This window comes from Barbus barbus (genome assembly GCF_936440315.1).
Source record: "Barbus barbus genome assembly, chromosome: 25".
Classification (NCBI taxonomy): domain Eukaryota; kingdom Metazoa; phylum Chordata; class Actinopteri; order Cypriniformes; family Cyprinidae; genus Barbus; species Barbus barbus.
The window spans coordinates 22433656-22455087 of record NC_136753.1 but is presented as its reverse complement, the minus strand read 5'-3'; the positions used below and the strand labels follow the sequence as shown (position 1 = coordinate 22455087).

At 35.1% G+C, this 21432-nt stretch overlaps 1 protein-coding gene across 2 annotated transcripts in view; it reads right to left on the bottom strand.

Moving 5' to 3' along the window:
- The window catches only part of LOC306844845 (E3 ubiquitin-protein ligase RAD18-like), a 35432-nt gene extending 17311 nt beyond the window's left edge, over window positions 1-18121 (bottom strand). Inside the window, exons 1-10 of one of the 2 annotated variants that reach the window (XM_079377257.1) lie at window positions 17944-18121; window positions 17540-17618; window positions 17357-17418; window positions 16388-16458; window positions 12435-12769; window positions 12071-12167; window positions 8929-9110; window positions 8068-8138; window positions 7805-7865; window positions 2622-2741 (exon numbers count right to left, since the gene is read on the bottom strand). In XM_079377257.1, coding sequence (XP_079233383.1) covers window positions 2622-2741; window positions 7805-7865; window positions 8068-8138; window positions 8929-9110; window positions 12071-12167; window positions 12435-12769; window positions 16388-16458; window positions 17357-17418; window positions 17540-17618; window positions 17944-17994 — 1129 coding nt within the window. In that variant the 5' untranslated portion in view covers window positions 17995-18121. Of the gene's footprint in view, window positions 1-2621; window positions 2742-7804; window positions 7866-8067; window positions 8139-8928; window positions 9111-12070; window positions 12168-12428; window positions 12770-16387; window positions 16459-17356; window positions 17419-17539; window positions 17619-17943 lie in introns of both variants that reach the window. The other variant, XM_079377256.1, reaches the window with a different exon arrangement.
- Between the last annotated feature and the right edge of the window lie 3311 nt (window positions 18122-21432).

The following is a 21432-nucleotide window of genomic DNA, read 5'->3' as shown; positions in this document are numbered from 1 at the left end:
TATTTTGAAATGATACAAAATATAATATATTTATTATTATTTTATTATTTTTTTGCATATGATTAAAATGCAGTGGCTGCCTCTAATTTCAAGTGGCTATGAAAAATCAAGGTGCAACAAAGAGTGAAAAATATGCAAATCTTATTTAATGTGTGATTTTTTCAATTTCTGTACCCGAACATATACAAACATAAAAACCTCAAGCATCATTTAATTTCTATATTGATGCTATAGGCATATGTTTATTTGTGCTATACAATTTTAATAATGTTTAACCTTTATATTTATGTTTATTTTTGGCAAGTGATTTTTGCTGTGGTATCGAAATTGAAAGAGAATTGTAAAATGTCTTTGGTATCTAAAATATTGGTGTCATAAGCTTATTATAACAGAGATCAAAAACAATGATAACAGCAAATATAAAAAAAAAATTGTGTCAGGGCCAGTGAAAATGTTGACGGCAAGTAAAAATTTGAACCAGGCCAGTAGAAAAAATCCTTAGCGTTGATCCCTGGGATGGATTATCTCGGCAAAGGAAAAGTGCTCACTAACACAGATTTAGACAGATTTGTGAACAATATTTGAGAGAAATAGGCCTTTTGTGTACATAGAAAAAGTCTTAGATCTTTGAGTTCAGCTCATGAAAAATGGGGGCAAAAACAAAAGTGTTGCGTTTATAATTTTGTCCAGTGTATATATAGAAACACTATATAGGAACAATATATATATAAAATGTGAACATTTAGAGTGTAGAAAAGGGTATTATTTTTGTATTGATCACCACAGAGCTGAAATCTCCATTTACACAACCACTACTACAGAACTGACAATTACAAAATCAATTGCAAATGAACCAATTGTGATGGCACTGACTGACAAAGAGATAACCAATCTAGAGAGCCATGTTGAATATTTTTACACTGCAAACTGCTTATTGACTTTGAAGTCCACATATCCTTTGCTGATAACAGCAAGAGACTCGTGCCTTATCATCAGAGCAGGTGATGGGGTCTACAGGCCCTTATTTACTGCAATTGTTGAGGTGGCGCACAAAAATACTTATGCTTCGTGTTTGTGTGTGAATAAAATAGGCTGTATATAGTAACTGTCACTACAGTGGTGGTAGATTTGTAATGTTTATAAAGTTTCTTTATTTCTGCATCCAGTTCCTCAACATTTAAGTCCTAAAATGTGATAAAGAGAGTTTAATTTAACTCTCTTATAGGCCTATAATTTAATTTAATTTAGTTTAATTTAACCATTAGGCCACGGGGAAGTCGTGGCCTAATGGTTAGAGAGTTGGACTCGTGATCCAAAGGTTGCGGGTTCGAGTCTCCGGCCGGCAGGAATTGTAGGTGGGGGGAGTGAATGTCCAGCGCTCTCTCCACCCTCGATACCACGACTGAGGTGCCCTTGAGCAAGGCACCGAACCCCCAACTGCTCCCCGGGCGCTGCAGCATAAAATGGCTGCCCACTGCTCCGGGTGTGTGTTCACGGTGTGTGTGTGTGTTCACTGCTGTGTGTGTGCACGTTGGATGGGTTAAATGCAGAGCACGAATTCCGAGTATGGGTTACCATACTTGGCTGAATGTCACTTCACTTCACTTAATTAAAACAAAACATTGCATATTTTCACTTCTTTATCAAGTAAAATGGTCTAAGAATGAACCTTTTTGTGGAAAAGTATGTGATCCTCTGCTTTCAGAAAAGCAATAATGCAACCAAATGTTTCCAAAAACTCTGGATCAGTCCTGAATGTTAGATTGATTAATTGGTCCTTAACACAAGGTGTCAGTCTACAGACTGACGTCTTGACATTCCCCTATAAAACTTTTTGGTACAATGCAGAATTTATAGTTCCATCAAAGGTTATAATTCAGAAGCCGCAAAGCAGCCCCTAATCATTAGACTGTCATCATCATGATTCACAGTTGAGATAAAATTTCTTATTGAACGCAAGTTCTTTATTGCCAAATGTAACACTTCTCATTGAACCAAAAACATCTGTTTACAGTCCACAAATCATTTAGCCAACAGTCTTCTGGCTCACCCATGGAGTCTGTGGAAACTGTTAGACGGACAACATTGACTTCTTGGAAAGCAGCGGCTTTCTCCTTGTTATCCTGCCATGCACACTCCTTGTTATCCTGCCATGCACACCATTCTGTGTGTTTCCTTGATAGACTCAGCTTCCACAGCAACTCACAAATTCACACCTGCTTTTTATGTCATTTTAACTACTTTAACCCTACTACTTTAAATGAACTGATAATTGTAGAGGTTTACATACTCCCACCATGACTTCTGGATGATATTAGTAAACAAATGTGAAAAAAATTCTGAATGTAAGTTGGCATCGTCTATCGGCCCAACCCTAGTGGTAGCAACCATTTCCAACACGGTGTCAAGATTATGAAAACATTTGGAGATTATAGAAAATTCTATAACCTAATTAAATGTCAACTATTCAAATGTGTGATTATATGCAGTTTCTAAATTTAAAAAATGTCAATGTCAAATTGGCAATCAATTTTAACCAATGTTCAAACAAGAATATGTGGAAATAAGTCTTATGTAACATCTTTAAGTGTAATCTGAAGAGAAACTGAAGACAATGGAACCTTTGGAGTCTGTTTCCTCTGCAGACTTCTTTTCCTGTTTGATCGGTGCTCTCTTGGACGTCTCCAGATGACCTCTGACCTGGGCAATCAAACGGGAAAATTCGCTACTGTGCTGCTTCCCTAAGAAAAACAATCAAAAAGCAGAGAAGTAAAGTGTTCAATTGCACTTCATAAGTAAAAAGAAATTAAGAAATAAAAGCACTTATAATAAATACTGAATCTTGAAAAATGGGTGTTCTATAGCAGACCTGAATGCCTCAAGGAAGGTTTTAGGAGGCAGAGCATATTATTAGATTTTGATGAAAGATTATTTAGAATTTTTTTCCCCCTTTGGCAATAATGGGCATTCATGAATCAGGAACGTGCACCATAAGAAAAGTAAATTAAGTCAATTATGATTTCATGATAACTTTTTTCATGATGACTTTATTTAACCTTTTTAACCTGGAATATTCCTGTAAATAATACCAAAACCTGCATTATACAACAGTCATGTCTGGATAATAAATTGAATAATGTCAAAATAAATTAAAAGTAAAAAAAAAAACTAAGCCATAAAAAGGAAAATCTGAATGTATCTTGTACTGAAAATGATAAGAGGATTATATTTCAATCTTAGCTTTCCGTTCTAACAGAGAATGAATCCTGCAACGGAAAAGAAACAGTGACTCTGTCTGAAAGCACTGGCATAAGGCAGACCATGATAAATGTAGTGGCGAAAACCAACAAAAGCAGATGAAAGGTCATATAGCCTGCTTTTAAAATCACATCAGCCAAAGGCCCAAGAAGAGATCAGCTGAAATGAAGATGACTGAAGACCTGCAAGAGAACAAATATAGATAGCCACCGCAGCTCACCATCACAAACACACCGCTTTTAAATGTCCGCAGACCCTGATATGCATCTGTGTCTGTTTGCGATACAGCAATTTGAATCCTGTTTCTATTCCCTGTATATCTATATCTATTATAACCGAATAGGCCTTCAGGCCTAAAGGGTTGAATTGACCGTATTTGCGTTTTATTCATGGATCATAAATGTATATATATTGTTTGAGTATCCTATATGTATGTGGTTCCCACTTGTAAAAATCAAGTGAACAGCTTATAGAATGCTGTTTTCCATAAACATACGTGTGTAGAAAATCAAGTCACCTTTGTTTTGAGCCTAGTAAGCAGGCACACCGAAGGTTTAATGAAAGTAATGTTTACAAGAAAACAATTTTCACAACATTCATCTTACATAATTTCACATACAGCAAATTTGTCCAGCAGGGGCCGGTTAGCCTTAAGGCTTCATTCTTAGCCATTAAAACCGCACACTGAGCAACATTACTTCTATAGCGTCATCTTAACTCAACCACACTGTTACTCACTGAAAACACTAGAACGTGTGGCTTCTAATCTCAATTGTACATGGTGTGCATTAGTCATGGGTTTTGTGGCAAGGTAGCCTGATATCTGTTCTCATACATCATACTATAACAGCTGAAAGTCCATTTTGGCTTTCCATTAGAACGCCTATTTAGCGTCATTTTTCACAAACCACTGTTGGCTAATCGCAGAAGTGCTAAATAGGGAACTTTATCTCAGGAAAAATGACTTTGACTGTAGTCAACTGTTGGAGCAATTACTGCCTTTTTATGTGGGCAGAGCTTCAGAATCAAAACACTGCAAACAGAACACCGCTATAGAAACAAATACATTCAGAATTCCCCAGAGAACACACGGTGATTTAGTCTTTGGGATCAACCTACAAACTGACACCATGTCTAATCAACTCATTTATTTACTCCTTTAAAATTAGGGGGGGGGGGGGGGGGGGGGGGGGGGGATTCTAAGTGAATAATTTAGGAACCAGAATCATTAAGTGGAATGCTAAACGGAACAAGAAATAACAATTAAAATCTCTAATTTTGACATTTTTAAAAGAGTATTTCAAATTGTTCGAGTATCCTGTATTTTTAATATATTAAGTGCATATGCACCGTTTTGAACTACCCTGTGCCATGCGGTGTTGATTAACTGCTGTTGCACTACAATTTCCTTCATGGAATTGATACAAGTATCTATCCATCTAAACTGCAGATCCCAATAAAAACTGTTTTAAGTTAACCTAAGCCATGCCACCCACCAGCTGTATCTGATCTGCGTCTCTTCTTGCACAAGTCATTCTGACACTGAAGACACTCAGTAAACAATGAAATAAGACCCTTCTTCCAGAGCCAACACTATTATAAATTATAAAACACATACTGACTGTAACATGGAATAAAACTGACAAACTCAAACATGAGACAAGTTCTTGAATTTATTCAATTTTGCTATAAGCAGAAGAATCTGCTAGGATAACAACTAAAAAGCCCTGAAGAGGCATTTTAGAAGCACTTTCTCCTGTTATTTCAGACCCCACTGGACTCAAAAGGTTGTTGTTTTTTACAGCAGATCTTATGGTTTTCCTATTTGGTTACAGTCTACATTAAAATATGAACACGTTGTGACAGAACAAAAAGAACATTACAGGAATCTTGAAACTATTACCAAGAAGTGGGTAGTGAAGTGTTACAAGACTTCAATGTCTAAAAATTCCTTTTCTTTCTCAAGTCATATTGCGTCATACTCAGAACACTTGGGAAGGAAATCTGAGGCTTCTTCATGGAAGACTAAAGTTGTTTACTGTGGACAAAAGCAGGATCAAATCTGACAATAGCCAGTTAACCAACAAGCCCTTGAGTTTATATAAACACATAACGATAAAGAATGCAATGACTTGCAGAACACACACCTATAAACAATATTACAGTGTACAGACTAAACTAAGAGGAATCAAAATCATTCAACAAAATAAACCTCTCAACGCAACATATACAGTGGGGCAAATAAGTATTTGATACACTGCCGATTTTTCAAGTTTTCCCACTTACAAAGAATGGAGAGATTGATCATAGGTACACCTCAACTGTGAGACAATCTAAAAAACAAATCCAGAAAATCACATTGTATGATTTAAATAATTAACTTCCATTTTATTGCATGAAATAAATATTTGATCACCTACCAACACCACATTAGGACCTTTGAGGATAAACAGAAACAATTAAAGAACATTCAGTTTACTTGGAGAACGTCTTCAATTTAGGATATTTCCTGGGATTATGTTAAAGGAATAGTTCTGTTATCATTTCTCACTCATGTCATTACAAACCTGTATGGCTTACTTTCTTCTGTGCAACACAAAAGTAGATTGTACTGGTAACTATTGAAATATTAGTCCCCATTACACAGACCTTCTAGCTTCAAAGAAGTACCATACCATAAAAGTGTCACATAATGGTTCATAAGACTATTTCATGTCTTCTGAAGTCATATATGATTGCTTTGTGTGAGGAACAGAACAAATTTGAAGATGTTTTCAACGATAATCATCTCCTCCACTAGGCTGTTAATTGCTACAAAAGTTAGTCTGTCCAAATGAGAATGAATCTGTCTAAGTGAATACAAAATAATGATTTATCCACTTTCATAATAATTTTAGGGTCGTAGCTTGAAAGCATCAGTCATTCAGGTTTGGAATAACACAATAGAAAGTGTATGTAATAAAATTAACATTTATTTTAATTTTATTCCATTAAAACACCATAAGACTTACAACCTTGCAATAGGCTGATTCCCTTAAAGATGACAGAAATAAGCTCTCTTGGCAGTCCATCAAACAGTGGATAGTATCTTTAAAGCTTGGCGCCTATTGTCTAATTTTTTGGTTCAAGCGTTTTGAGCCGGGTCACTAAAGCAGATTGGAACATTTAATGAGGTAGGATCGATCTTGAGACCCTGTTGGTACTGTCGTATTGATCACCACCTTCCCCTCCAACCCCTTGAGGGATTTTCCTCCCTCACTCCTTCATGCATACGCACTTAGCTGCTTAGTGAACTTGGAGTCACAAAAGGCAAAGGTTTCTGGAAAACCTACTGAAGATAACCAAAGAGAGATTATGCATATCGAAATCGTCAGGAGAGAAACTTCAAAACGAAAGCATGCAGCTCCACTCAAAACATAGTTAAATCCGTTTCAGTTTAGAAATCTCTGCACCACAGTTCTGCATAGTCCAAACCGCACCTGAACAAGAAGATCTGATATATGAGGTGGAAACGGAAATTGCAAATGCCTTGCAGAGCACACTGATGATACATGGGCATTACATTAAAGCAGCAAATCAGAAAAGGAATTTTTGATGATTACGATCACAGCTGTACCTTCAATCTTACAGCCATTTTCAGCTCAACTCACTGAAGCATAGCTACAACACTTCTTTAATGTAATTTAACTTTTTTTCCCCTAAAAACTACTTACAAGAACATATAACAGCAGCTCACTGTGTACATCTTTTAAAGAGAGCCTGCCAGTAGATAAATATTTCCAAATTGTTTCCAATGTAGCCTAATGAGACATTAACAGCAGGATTTTCTTTCAGTCCTGACTTTCAAAGAATACAAATGACAATCTAACCATTGCTTCTGTAAGTCATATGAGTGATTCAAATGCAAATCCTCTATTATTTTTTTGCATTAGAACTTAAAGAAAAAATAAATTAGCTATTTTTTCAGACTAAAATAACTTTAGAGTAGTTATGAGTTCTGAATTCACTAAATAATTGAGAGTTTGAGTCTCAGAACTGTGACCTGTTGCATAAAAGGCTTAGACTAATTTTACAAAGTAGTCATTTCATTTTTTTTTTTTTAATGGTCATAACTTTCAAGTCGGTTACATAAAAATGTAGACTGGTTTAACTTAAACCAGAAAAATAATACCCATTGCCCCTTGAATAACTTCGTTATTGTTAGCTGGCTGAAAAGGCTCACCCTAAACACTATAAAAAAAAAACAGTGTGCTGGAGCCACAGGGGGAAAAAAACCTAATATCTTCACCTAATAATTTACAAAAATATTCACAGTTTGCATATGCTCAGTCAACCTTGGTGTAGAAGATAGTAAAGTTGTTCAGTACATAAATCATACAGACATTATTTTATAATGCACAGGACAAGCAGGAGAAAGAACCTGACCCTGCTGTGACATCACTCAAATATTATTTTCCAATAGTGCAAGGACAACGCGTCCTCTAAACTGACAAGAGCAACAGTCTCATTCTTCATTCAGTGTAAATTTTTATAAGCCAGGACTTACGGTACACTGAGTGCAACTCCTCAATTTCTTCAGCAGTCTGATTCTTCGTAGTGATGATAACCTGTCAAACGCAGAACATTATTAAAAATAGCTAAAAATAGCTATAGTTGCATCAACAAGAATGCACTTTTAAAAAGCTGAAACATCACAGCTATTTATTTTGTAAATATATTTTTTTTAACATTATAGACATACATGTAGACATTTCTATTATATAAACATCTATATATATTTTAGAAATGATAATCCACAGTAGTACATACAGGCTTTCGTTTACTCTCCATTTGTTTCTTTAACCTCTCGTTGTTTTCAACTTCTTTGGCAATTTCTTCAGCTGGCAACAAATGAAAAAGCAAAAACATTAGATATAAAACACAGCAAGGTTTCTGAAGACGACTTAATGCCCAACATATAAATATATCCAAATACATAAAAATCTCACCTCAATACATACAGTAGTACAGTAGCTGGACAAACAATACATATTTATATTACCTCTATATCTTCTATTAGAGCACACAGGCAGATGCGCACTCTCATATCATTCTGGATAACAGGACCATAAGGATTTACACAAATTTGTGGCATAGGAGTCAGTTTGAGTACTGTAATTTATCAATTCAATCTGCCATTGTATATGACAAAACAGAACCACATAGGTAGTGTAGGGGAAAAACAACAATCCACCCTCCACACACCTGTTAAACAGAAACCATGGCAACGTAAGAAAAATAGGTTTCCTGCAAAACCTTTGACAGCTCAATGAAAAGAGATACATTCAACTCTGAAAGGGTCAGTGAGAAGGGAAGTGGTAACCCCATCAAAACTTGAAGGTTGAAACTACTGTATTTTTCCACTAGCCCCGTCATCTGCCAGGGTCCCCCACAGGGTGAGTAACTCCTGCATATAAATTACATTCCACCACCTACAGTCGCAGGTCAGAGTGAAACTGCATTCAGCAAGCTCTCTCTCACCAGAAACATATAATTCATGCCATTTATGTCAGAAACGCACGTTTACATGAAATCCCAACCATGTTTTTTCAATGCCTATAAAGCCATGTCTTCCAATTCACCATCTATTCATTAATTTGTTCATTCAGTTATTGATCTCTGACTTCATACCTGATTTGGGGTTGAGTGCATCACACTGTGCGTTATAGATGTGGGTGAATTCCTGGTGGCGTCGCACGAGCTGCTCTCTGCCGCCTTGAGCAGAGAGGTGACACTCTTTAAGCATCTTCTTGAGCTTTGGAACAGTAATCAAAGTATACAAGAGCTTAGGCATCGCCTTTCGCCTTCCACCACTGAAAAACAAACACATACACAAGTCCCAAAGTCATTTATAGAAAAAAAATTAAATAATGAAATTATACAGAAAAAAATAATCATTGTGATTTAAAATAAATTTGCAAAACATTGAGATTTCAAAGTGTACATTGATTGCACAAGCCACATTCACGAATTCATGCACACAGTCTCATGCACAATGTTCTTCTGCAAGACACATGTGGTTTTAATTATTAAAAGCTAGAGGACCAAAAGACATAATGTACCTTTGATAATATTTCTTCCACCAAGTAATATAATCCGTTAGCCTAAATGTGCCAATTCAGCCCATTCTTTATAACAAATGCATAGTATGGCAAATTAGATGGAGAGTGACTGTTCAGGTCACATCACAAATTTTCAATTGGATTCAAGTCTGTCTAGAATAATAACTATAAAGCCATAACTTTGTAGTTTTGCTGTGTAGTTTGTGCAACTGTGCTGGAAAGTAACACTAACTCATATCTCTGGCTGACTGAAACAGGTTCTCCTCAAGGATTTGCATACATTCAGCTTAATCCATTTTGGCCTTGATGCCAACAAACTTTCCAGTTGCACCATCTGAAAAAGAAATCCTCAAACATAACCCTGCCACCGTGGCAGAGTAGGTGTTACCTGGTACTGGGTTGTATTTTTCACCAAACATAGTGCTTTGCTTTCAGGCCAAGGAACTTAACAAAAAATGTACTACCAAACTGTTTGAGGTTTTGTCCCATAGCTTTAACATGACTTAATGCCAGCCTTTCTCAGAAAAGGCTTTCTCCTAGACACTGTCCCAGAGGTGAGTCAAGTGGTGAAGAGACTGTTGGTATCAGGATTTCTCAGATGTGAGACAAACAGCTCTGCAACTTGTTTTCTGGTCAATTCTCTGAGAGATGTCCTTGTCTGGTTACTCAGTTTGTTAGGATGGCATGATCCTGGTAGTTGGCTGTATTTCCATTTACTTGGTAACTTTTGTGATCTTTAGAGGATCATATCATGCACATTACTTTATTTGATATATATAGCTTGATGAAATGTGTCACAAACAATTACAGAAAACTGCTCTAAAAACACATAGTCGTTCATGCTATTACTCATCCTAAAAGATAATATTACTCATAAAAAAATATGACTAATATAGCAATATTTCTTATTTTTTTCAGTTAAGCTGGATACAACAGCCTTCAGGCAGTAGTTAAATAACTGTAGTTACTGAAGGCACAGTTCACCCAAAAATGAAAATGTCAATTTGCTCACTCTCATGTCATTCCAATCCTCTATGACTTTCTTTTCTTCTGTGGATTACAAAAGAATGAAGTATCCGTGTCTCAGTGGGGTCTAATGTAGTTTGCCCCCCAAAATCTCTTCTTGTGTTCCACAAAAGACAAAAAGGGATAAAGGTTTGATATGAGGGTGAATTATTACTTTTACCTAAAATTAAGGTATAAGCACCAGACCCAACACTATTAAACAAAAAGCATTTAAAGGTGAAAAATTAATTCGTCTCTGTAGCAGTAGTTTGTCAGGATGGGCCACAGGAATGCTGATGCATGCCCTCAATCACGTTACCCTCAAGGTGTCCAGTAAGTGAAATCACCCTTTCTGTCAATCAGACACACACCAAAATGTCGGCCCTTCAGAATGTCACTTAGGAGAAAAAGGGGAGGCCCTGTAAAGGGGGAAGGGATGAAGACAAGCTATAATCTATATGGAACATTATTTAATGAGGATCTAATCCATTCTTTAACCACAAGTACACTTGGGCTGTGCAATTTGGGAAAAAATATCAAATTGCGATTTGTTTTTGGACATATTGCGATTTTAAATTTGCAAAGTCAAGCGTCAGCTCAATATTGTCAATAATGTGCAGCACAGTATGAGTATCGTTACCGTGCTGAAAAAAACTAACTATAGAAACCATCAGAGCGGAGTGAGTATGAGAAGCATTCAGAGACACGGGCTGTGTGTGCAGTCTTCTGAATTAGCGAACAAACTTATTTCAAATTAATCTTTTGGGGAGATAAAATGTGTAAGATAAAGTTCATGTAGTCTACTTATAAAAACATCTAAAAACATCTCTTTTATTCTCCAGTACTGAAAGCAGAACCGATAAGGGATCTCTTGATATGCGTTGTGACGTAGCTCTTGCAAATTACCTTTTTTGACACACACAGCGCTTCCGAACATGAGCGGCATTTGGATTAATATGTGAATATATATATTGCGCACTTTCCTCTCAGTAATGAAATAAACAGAACAAAAAAATGACAGCAGTGTGAAAGCAACAGTTAACAATGCATCTGATTACAACGATGTGGATGCTTGCACGAGCTCTGCAGTAAAGTCCGGTCACATCATGTTTATTTATATAGTACTTTATGCAATAGATAGCCTCAATTCAAGCAGCTTAACGGTATTAAACATGAAAAAGCAGAGCAAGTGTCGCTTTCAGTTTGAATTACAACTTGATTTTCTGTTATAAAGCTGCTCTCCAGTGTGGAGCTAGCTACTGATAAAATATTTTTATTAGTGGGAAAAAAATAATTTCATTAAAGTGATAGTTTGGTTTACAGAGATCAAAGCTTGATCTAGCTCAGGACCGTTTTAGTTATCATAACCCTATAAGGTATCTGAAGACATTATGTTGTGAATAAGATCGTTTATCCGAAGTGTCTCATCGCTTACCTTTATTTTGTTTTGTTTTTATCCATATACTTTCATCAAAAACATATAGCCAAACTGTGTCTGAAATATCACTTGTTCAGTATTAATTTCTTATTTATTGAATTACTGCATGTAAACAATATAAACAAATAATAACTTGATAAAAAGTGGATTCTGATTTTGAAGAAGAGCAGCATTGAACTAACAGCATGCTTCCTCTAGACAATCAGATCATTTGCACTGTCAAACTTCACACGGTAATATTGCATTATGTGACAAATATTCTCCATACCTTCTCAATCCCTCCTTCTTATCTCTGCTCAAGCACATATCCAGATGTTTATTAACGTGCTGTTCAGGCACACCTACTCCACAGACAGGGCATTCCACTGCAACACACATTATTAACAAATTATTGCTTATAACCAGCACAAAATTACAAAGTTGTTTTTAAAATGGTGCCCCCGCTCTAAAAAATATAATTAACTTATTGTGAAAAAAATAAAAATAAAACCAATGCATCAGTGGACAACCCATTATCAATGCATTAAGGGATAAACAATGTAATAGACTGATAGACAAACCCATTACTTTTAATTCTAACATACAATATGAATTCATTCAACAAAATAGCATGTCATGCACATCACCTTTACCCAGTGGCTTATTGTGTGATGTGGAAGGAAAAGCAGTTACATCCATCTTTTCGTCTTTCACCATTCCCAATGGATCCTCCACATTTTCTTGCTTGATGTTACCTAGCTGCTGTAAACACACCTCCATGGGTTCTAATTTGACTGGCACGTGAAGCTTACGACTTGTTTGGGCCACTGATGAGGGAGTCACAGGGGTCTTCTGCTGGAAAAAATGACTGAGGGTGTTTGCTTCCATTCTGAGGCCCTTCTGTCTTGCTGCTTTGCCTTTGATCATCATAACCGGGGTTTCCGGTGAAATAGGGGGCGATTCCAAATTTGAGTGACACAATGTTTGCCTGGTGAGATGAGAGATTTATTTAGTATATTTTAAAAATTAGTTTAGTGCCGTGATGGCAAAGCTGAATTTTCAGCAGCCATTGGTCCAGTCACATGAACTTTCAGAAATCATTCTAATATGCTAATTTGGTGCACAAGAAACATTTCTTATCAATGAGTGAGTTTTTGTGCCTGCAGACCTGCAGGGATAAAAGGGGCTTCCACAAACTTTTTGGCCATGTGGTTGGTGTGTGTGTGTGTGTGTGTGTGGGACATGCAATACGCAATATCAAAGACACAAAAAATTCTTCAAGAACATAAACTGGGCCAAGGACAAAAAAGAAAGGTTGTTTGAGCCACTAAAATGACAATTTGTCAGCAAAAGTGTTTTTGTGTAAGCCTTCGAATATCTCCACTTTCCTTCTGAGGGAGAGTGAGAGACGAAATCATGAAAAATTATTTGAGGGGAGGGCAGAAGGAGCGAGAAAGAGAAAGGAGTACATAAAAGGAAGTGAGAGAGAGACTGAATGCAGGCAAGCACCTGTCGGCTTCGCAATTCCAGTAGAAATGTGGAAAGCCCACAAACAGAGTGGTTGTGAGGTCATTACAGAGCCATAAAGTGGAGTCAATGAGGTGTGCAAATGCTACTTTCCATATTGAAACCTTTTATTTATCTTTGTCTGACCATTAGTCCACATACATGCACGTAAAACTAAACACTTAAAAAAAAAAAAAAAACAAGAAACAAGGTTCCGTAATCTGTATTAATGTGGCTGTGACCATTTTGGGTCTACATTACTATCTGAAGGGTAATGTCAGTTTTCTGCCTTATGTGTCAATGCTATTAGAAAAGATCTAGAGGCAAACAGACCAAAGCTAAAAAGAAATATAAAATAGCATCATCACCCATTATACCCTGAAAAAAATGAAAGAAACCTAAATCCCTCTGGTTAAGTTAAAGGCAAAATTTAATAAATGCTCGCAAAGCTCTATTTACAGAACGGCACCACGACTTATTAAAAAGTAATTTGGCTGATATATAGCCCAACATAACTCTGGAGTCTGAATGAATAAACAAATGTGTGTTTGCAGGTAATTTACAAGAGTCAGTAGAGAGTAAATGAAAATATCAAGAAAGATTGTGAATCAAAAACAGAACAATCTACAAAAAATAATTCAGGATGCACATTTTCTGCACTGATTATGGGGAAAATTTGGGGAAAAGTGTTTAAAGGAGCTGAAAGTACTATATTGGTAGCAGAATGGTCATTAAATTTATTGAAAACAACTACAGATGCAATCAATGTGCAACGAACTTGTTCATACTGAATTGAAATCTACTGAAATATCACAAACACGCATATTAAGGGCCTTTATGTAGAAGTCTTAAAAAACAAAGCAGCAAAAATAAATAAATAAATTTTTTAAAGGGTCAGACAGAGGGTGGAATTGTCATGATTATACTAACTAAATCATGACTGCTTGGAGGAAAAAGCCTCGACTAACATTATAAGCAGATCTCATGCAAAAATAAAATGAATCATTATTAGGCAAAATTATATGATCCCCTTAACTAATGAATAACAAACTGTCCTAATTTTTTGGGCCTTTCTTCAGTAATGCTTTTAAAAATCAACTGCAGTCTTATAACCTACCTACCCAGCCAAGACCATAAAAAAAACCCTCACGGACCCCCTCACAGACTACAGAAAATAATGTCTACTTTCAGATCCCCAAAGCACTGCTCTGAATCCAGCAAGGCAAACAGAACCCACCCAGAAGATGTATTGCTGTAAAGAACCAAATAGGTTACATAACCATCAGAAGGTTCCAGCTGAGAAAACAGGGCAATGTGGTGAAACCACAGTTTTGGAAATAATAGCCATGATCGAAAAGTATATCATTCTGAGTTTAAAACCAATTATATACGATTTAGGATTTAAAAAAAAAAGAATTTCTGTAGCTTTTAAGCAAGCTATAGCTGCAAAAAATACTGTGGTCAACATCTTAACGCCTAAAAGCCTACAAAAGGCAATGCTATATCAAAGGCTTTAATAACTGTCCCCAACGTCCTGTCCTAAAAGATGACACATGCCCTTGACATCATCACTGGGGGAAAACAGGAAATTAAAACACTGTCCCATAAGGCACCTCTCTCTTCATCCCGATGGCCATCTGAAACTCCACTAACCAACTATATTAGGCACACTCACAGGCAAACAATACAGAGGAGATTGATGGCACCTAGAGAGACTGAATTAAACTATATCGCAAATAAAATCTACTGTGCACTCTAGCTGTTCACTACCTTGCACTTCGATGTGAGGTACACATGTGGGGAGAAGTCGGAAGATAGTATGTAAAATGTTTTAAAAAACACATTCATTGATGATTACTTTAAGTTAAAGACTTTATATTACTGTGTGTCTATAGTCTGAGAACTTAAGACTGCTTGAAGAGAAGCAAGGCAGAGCAGCTTCCTTGAGTCCTGCAGCAGGTGAAGTATGCCAAAGGTATAGACCCGAATATTGAAAATAAAATCCTACTTGATTGTCAAATCCAGAGTGTCATGGCAGGCTAGGACATTACATGTTTCTTATTGTTCAACATCTCATGAGAAACTGGAACAACTGCACTGATCTCTCAAAATTCTAAGAAATTAGCTGATTTTCTGATACCTTCAGGCAAGTTAGAACAATCTTAAACTTTAATGTCTCCTTCCAGTTAACGGATTTAGAGTAACGCTGTGCAATTGGATGATTGTTTATTGTCTACCTGCCTTCTTCAGGACTGTTGCACACTCTCTGAACAAGAACAAATCTAGCATTGAAAGAGCAAAAGCTTAAAAATACACATAATAGAACTGAAGCATAAGTTGATACATTATTCATAAGAAAAACATGTTTGATGTCAACTCCCACAAAACCCTGTGATAAAACATGCATTGACACAATCAGAATGTCTGGGACTTTGTAGCTGAACCTTAATGAATGTTACAAAGAAAGACAAAAATGAGAACAGTATTCATCAGATAATCAACATTTATATGAGTTTTACAAAAATAGTATATATAGTCATATCCAACAACATATTCCAATAACATAAGGCTTTTCACATTTGCAGAACGACAGAAGCACCAGATTCAACCTTTACTTTTTAAGATGAAATCCTTGGGCAAATAAAGACTGAATACGACTTGACCTCTCACTCTGTCCATTATCAAAAACTAGCTACCTTCACCTGTATTTTCCATTCAATTAGAATTAATTAATTTTGCCTGTTCAATTTTATCAGTACCCACTAATTAACCCCCACTGACTTTCTATAAGACTGGTATTCAGATCCACACATCATTTGCAGCCATAGAACTCCTCAGAAAGCTCTTTAGTTCTGCAGAAATTAATCACTATTCATTCACAAAGTGATTGGATTATAGTATAAAAATATTTATAAGTTTAACACATTTTACCATGTTTAAAACCTCTGCAGCATTCCATATTCCACCCCCCCCCAAAACAATGCAATATGCAAACCGCAGAATCTCCAGAACACATGCTGTATAGGTCCACTAAAAAAATCCAGCATCCTTATAAATGTGTGAAATAAATGGTTATATTTAAAACAGAAATAAACTTTACCTTGCTGCTTGGAAGCTCTGAACTAAGTCATCTAATAATCTGTTGTTCCTCAGGTCCTGTTCTGTTGATGGCTGCGAAGAGAGAATAAGATTAATGGAAACTGCCCTAAACTCTAAACCTAATAACTTCATTAAACTGCAATTACAGCAATGTTTATAAGTAGAAGACAGGAGTTAATAATAATTTCTGACAAAACTCTCTTATGCTTCCCTACGGTAAATTAATTTGATCAAAAATACAGTAAAAAAGTTCAAAATTATTTTCAATTTGAATATATTTTGAAATATAATTTAATCCTGTGATGGCAAAGTTGAATTTTCAGCAGCCATTTTTCCAGTCTTCAGTGTCACATTAACCTTCATAAATCTAATATGCTGATTTGCAATTATTATTAGTGCTTAAAGATTAACAATGGTACTTATTATTAATGTTGAGAACAAGCTCATTAAACATAATTTACTTAAAATTAATTTTTTGTAACATTATAAATATCTTTACTTCACGTTTGATCAATTTGCTGCACGCTGACTGTATTATAAGAGTATTTTGTTTCTCCATAAAAATATTAAGCAGCATAAAATGATTACACATTGATAAAGATAAAAAAATGTTTCTTGAGAACTATTAAGCATTTTAAAGTAATTGAAAAAAAATTAAGGATCATGTGAGACTGTAGAACTGGCTGTTCAAAATTCATTTTTGCCATCTCTTAAAATATATATTAAAAAAAGATATTTTAAATTGCAATAATATTTCACAACATTACCAATTGTACGGTTTTTGATCATTTAAATAAAAAAAAACTATATATATATATATATATATATATATATATATATATATATATGGAGAGTGAGAGATTTCAATTTGACATCTGATGTAAAAATCCTGTGGCTAATCCAGAGGAGGATTACTGGAGTATGGCAGAAAGGTTTCACAGTCTTTAGATTATTTTGACATGAGACTCACCATGTTACAAACAGGACACAACATTTTATAGGACAGAAACTTCCGTATGCACAGAGAACAAACTGTTGGAACAGCAAAAAGAACAAATAAGCAATTACTTTGTATTTTGCTGAAAGCAATTATGGCAGTAAATACATCATACATGTCAAACGTTTAGAAACTGAACTGCAGAAGTATACTTACAGCTATGAGAACACTGGGTCATCATGGTGATGTTGAGAAACTCAAAGCAGATGGGACAACGGAGGAGGGTGTCTATGCTCTGACACAGACAAAAAAAATAAAATAAACAAGATCTGATGTCAACGAACCTGGGAATATCCAGATTTATGACTATTATATCTATGGCACTGTTTACTGTGTATAAACCCTTGCAACGCAGTGGACATTAAACAAGAACATAATGAGATCGTGAACAGATTTGGTGTTTTATATCAATAAGACAAAAACTGAAGTATATATGTGAGACGCGTTAGAAATCGAGATTACAAAATTAACAGTTAACGTTATATGTGAGCGGCAAAAACACAATGGTAGCAGATAATCTTGTTTCAACTGCAGACTTAAAGTTGACTAACAGAACGTACTTTCAGGCATGACAGGTTCGACGGTAAGTCCACTTCGTTTAGCTGAGCCATTCTGTGCAAATCCTTGTGCTACTATTATTTTGATTTAGATGAAAGAAGAAAATTAATATAAACTCTAGCTCTCTTGATAGCAACGATAAACTCCCGCGCATTGCTAAACATTTCCTACAATAGCGTCACTTCCGGTTAAAACATCTAACAAGAGCATGACACAACATTTACAAAAAAATATCATGGGACTTTTTGTATAATGTTTTTGATTTTTGAGCATTAATAAAAAAAAAACATAGTTTCCGCCAAAATAGTAGAGTTATACAATGCTTTTTTTTTTTTTACTTTTGTAAATTCAAAATAAATGAATATAGGAAGTTTCAAAACACTGTAAGAATATTTCAAAGAATTTGACATTTGTTTGTTTGAAAAGTATCAAGCATCATTAACGAGTGTTATTGTAGAAACAACTGAAGTAGCCAGATGATTATGTTTTTTTTTTACATTGATTTCCGTGATGATTTTACTAAGGAAAGCATACTTGCAAAGGTCAGATGCAAATAAAATAATAAAGATTAAAGTAATAAAGTGTAGAATCCTTCAATTAAAATATAATATGATACACTTTATATGATTGCTTTTAAATTGCAATATTTCACAACAAATAATTCCTAAATGTTACATGTTCATTTAAATACAAATTAATTGTATTTGTAAAATTTAGAGCAGAATACAGTCATAATTCATGTAATAAATAATTAGATGTGGTTTAGTCATGCATGCCTGATCACGATCCTTTATTATTCCATAGAATAGTAGAGAATTAATTATGGCTATATAGCATAAAGTTATGGAATACTGGAAGAAGCACAAATTCTAATCCTAATATTAATCCTTATAATTGAGTATTAATAATGCAATGTTTACTTAGTAATACAACTGCACTATTATAAATATGGCATATGACGGCTAAGGGGATGCTCCACAGCCCACAGAGAGCCACTAAACTGAATAAATGATCATAGCCAGGTGTAAGAAATTGTGAGAATGAATAGTCATGCACCTCAAACACTCTGGAAAAACACACATAGTTCTTCTGTCTTGTTTCTCTGAATGCCAAGGCTAAGGAAAATAAAAAAAGTATCTGTGAATACAAGCTGTGCTTATTAAAGTAAATCTGTTCTGTGTATGTTTGCTGAAAGGTTAGAGTACATAATAAAGACATTCCACTTTTTGCTACACACTGAGTAAAATCACACACATATGTGGCTGATTTCCTTAGCTTGACTTGAATAGCGATATAGTCTCATCAGTATCCACAATGGGCATTTCTTTATTTATCTGAATAAAATAAAAAAAACCTTCTTTCAAGTATAAGTAGCAGCATTTTATTGACTACCTGATTTAAACTCGCTGCTATGACCATAACATTTTTAAATATACACTGATATTACAGGTATTTAAGTAAATGTACTGGTATTTTTCTTCCAGGACATTATCCTTTCATTTCACAGATATTTCTGTTAACCGTAAACCATGCACTAAAGTGCAAAATTAAAAATACAGGTAAAACACCAGTAAAAAAAAAAAAAAAACTATAAATCTATACAGAAACTGTCTTCATTTTATTGTGCTCTATTTTTACAGATTTTTTTAATAGTGTACAGTAAACATAATTTCTTTATGCAAGATATTTGTTTTGCTTTTATTAAATAATTAAGTAAAAAAAAAAACATGCATCATTAAAATAAATGGGATATGGAGAATGTGACTAGATTTAAATTATGAAAGTTAGCCGATTCTTCCAAAAGAAAGAAAGAATCAAATCATTGAAGGAGCAGTTTATGTATACAGTATCTGTATACATAAATTTATTTTTTAAATTTATATCATATTTTTTTTTTTTTAGCAATTTTAGTAAATGATCATAAAAATAGTTATAAAAGTATATTCCAGGCTTTGTCACTTGCATCCCATACTGAAAATCCTTCATACGGAAAAGCTTCACTGAAGATTCAGCTCAGTTGTTTAACAGCATGGGTGAAGTGTGAGACTAAATTACATAGAACTATTTAAAAATGACCTCTAGTGTTGAAGGGTACATACAGTATTTGATTGCTCTATTACACAACAAATATCATTGTCTTTGTCATCAAAATACTTCACAAAAAGTATTTTTGAGGTCTCCCAATTAAAGCATCAGATCAGATCAGTCCTGCTGCCATTGAGACCAGAGAGCTGTCTTTGGAACTTTCAAACAACTCTGGATGATGCTCAAAAAAACCATCATGCTTTTTTTTTGGAGCACTGTTAAGTCCATGCAATAAAATGTAAATTTATGACACAATCCAGCCTTCAGTCAGGCTGTTCCACCAAATTGAACAACCAAACAGGCAGGACAATTTTAAGAGTGGTGACCAAAGGCCAGCAAAACACTTCTTGGATGAAATGGCAAAAACTGTCCATCAACAATCTTTTCACCACACTTTGTTTACTTGGCCTCTCTGGGAAAGTGGCTGAAAGAAAGCCAATTTTGAGAAACACCAACATTAAGTCAGTGCTGCAGTGATCTAGAAGCCATGTGAAGCATTTTAAAATGATGAAACTAAATTTGTGCTCTTTGGCCTGAATGCTACGCACTGTTGACAAAGTAACTCCTCCCCAATCATCAATCAAGAACGGTTGTGGCAGTATTATGCGTGCCTTAGGGTTGCTTTAAGAAACTGGAAAATTTGATAGAAATAAGGGGAATATGGATAAAGCCAAATCCAAATCCTTGAGGAGAATCTGTTTCAGTCAGCCGGAGATATCACTTAAGATACATTTTCCAGAAGGACAATGACCTTAAGCAAAAAGTAAATAGTACATTATATAATTGGCCTGCAAAAAAAGAAATGAAAAATTCTGGAATGACAGGCTTCAAGCACACTTCAGACTTCAGTTCAACGATAGAGATTTCTAAAATGCAAATATTCTAAAAAGAAAATATTGATATAATTTGGTACAATTAGAGAAAATACAGTACTTTAAATAATGGGGTGAAATATTAATGCAGAAATTGCATTGAACATGGGAGGTAAATATTTTAAAATAAATTTTATATAAAATTTAATATTTGAATTTTATCATTTCAATTTGAGTAGAAAAAAATACATGCAAGAAAACAGTTTTGCAGTATATTTGTTTTTCCTGCTCAATGGTTGCAGTGCAGCTAATGCACAAATTACTTCCTTATTGTACATATGCATGCTTAATCTCACTCTCTTGTTCTTTGGTGAACCTTTGGTGAATTCGGCTTTCCACTATACTCAGTTTAATTTCTGTTTGCCTTTCTAAACACAGGACTTGAACCCTGTCAGTTTTGATCACACTCACTGGTCTGATCAAACCCGACAGGATAACAATTAAAGTCCTGCCGGATTAAGAGCCAGTTGTAAAAGAACACACAAATCATTATGTCAAGCACACACAAGGACAAATATACAAAACTAAAAAATA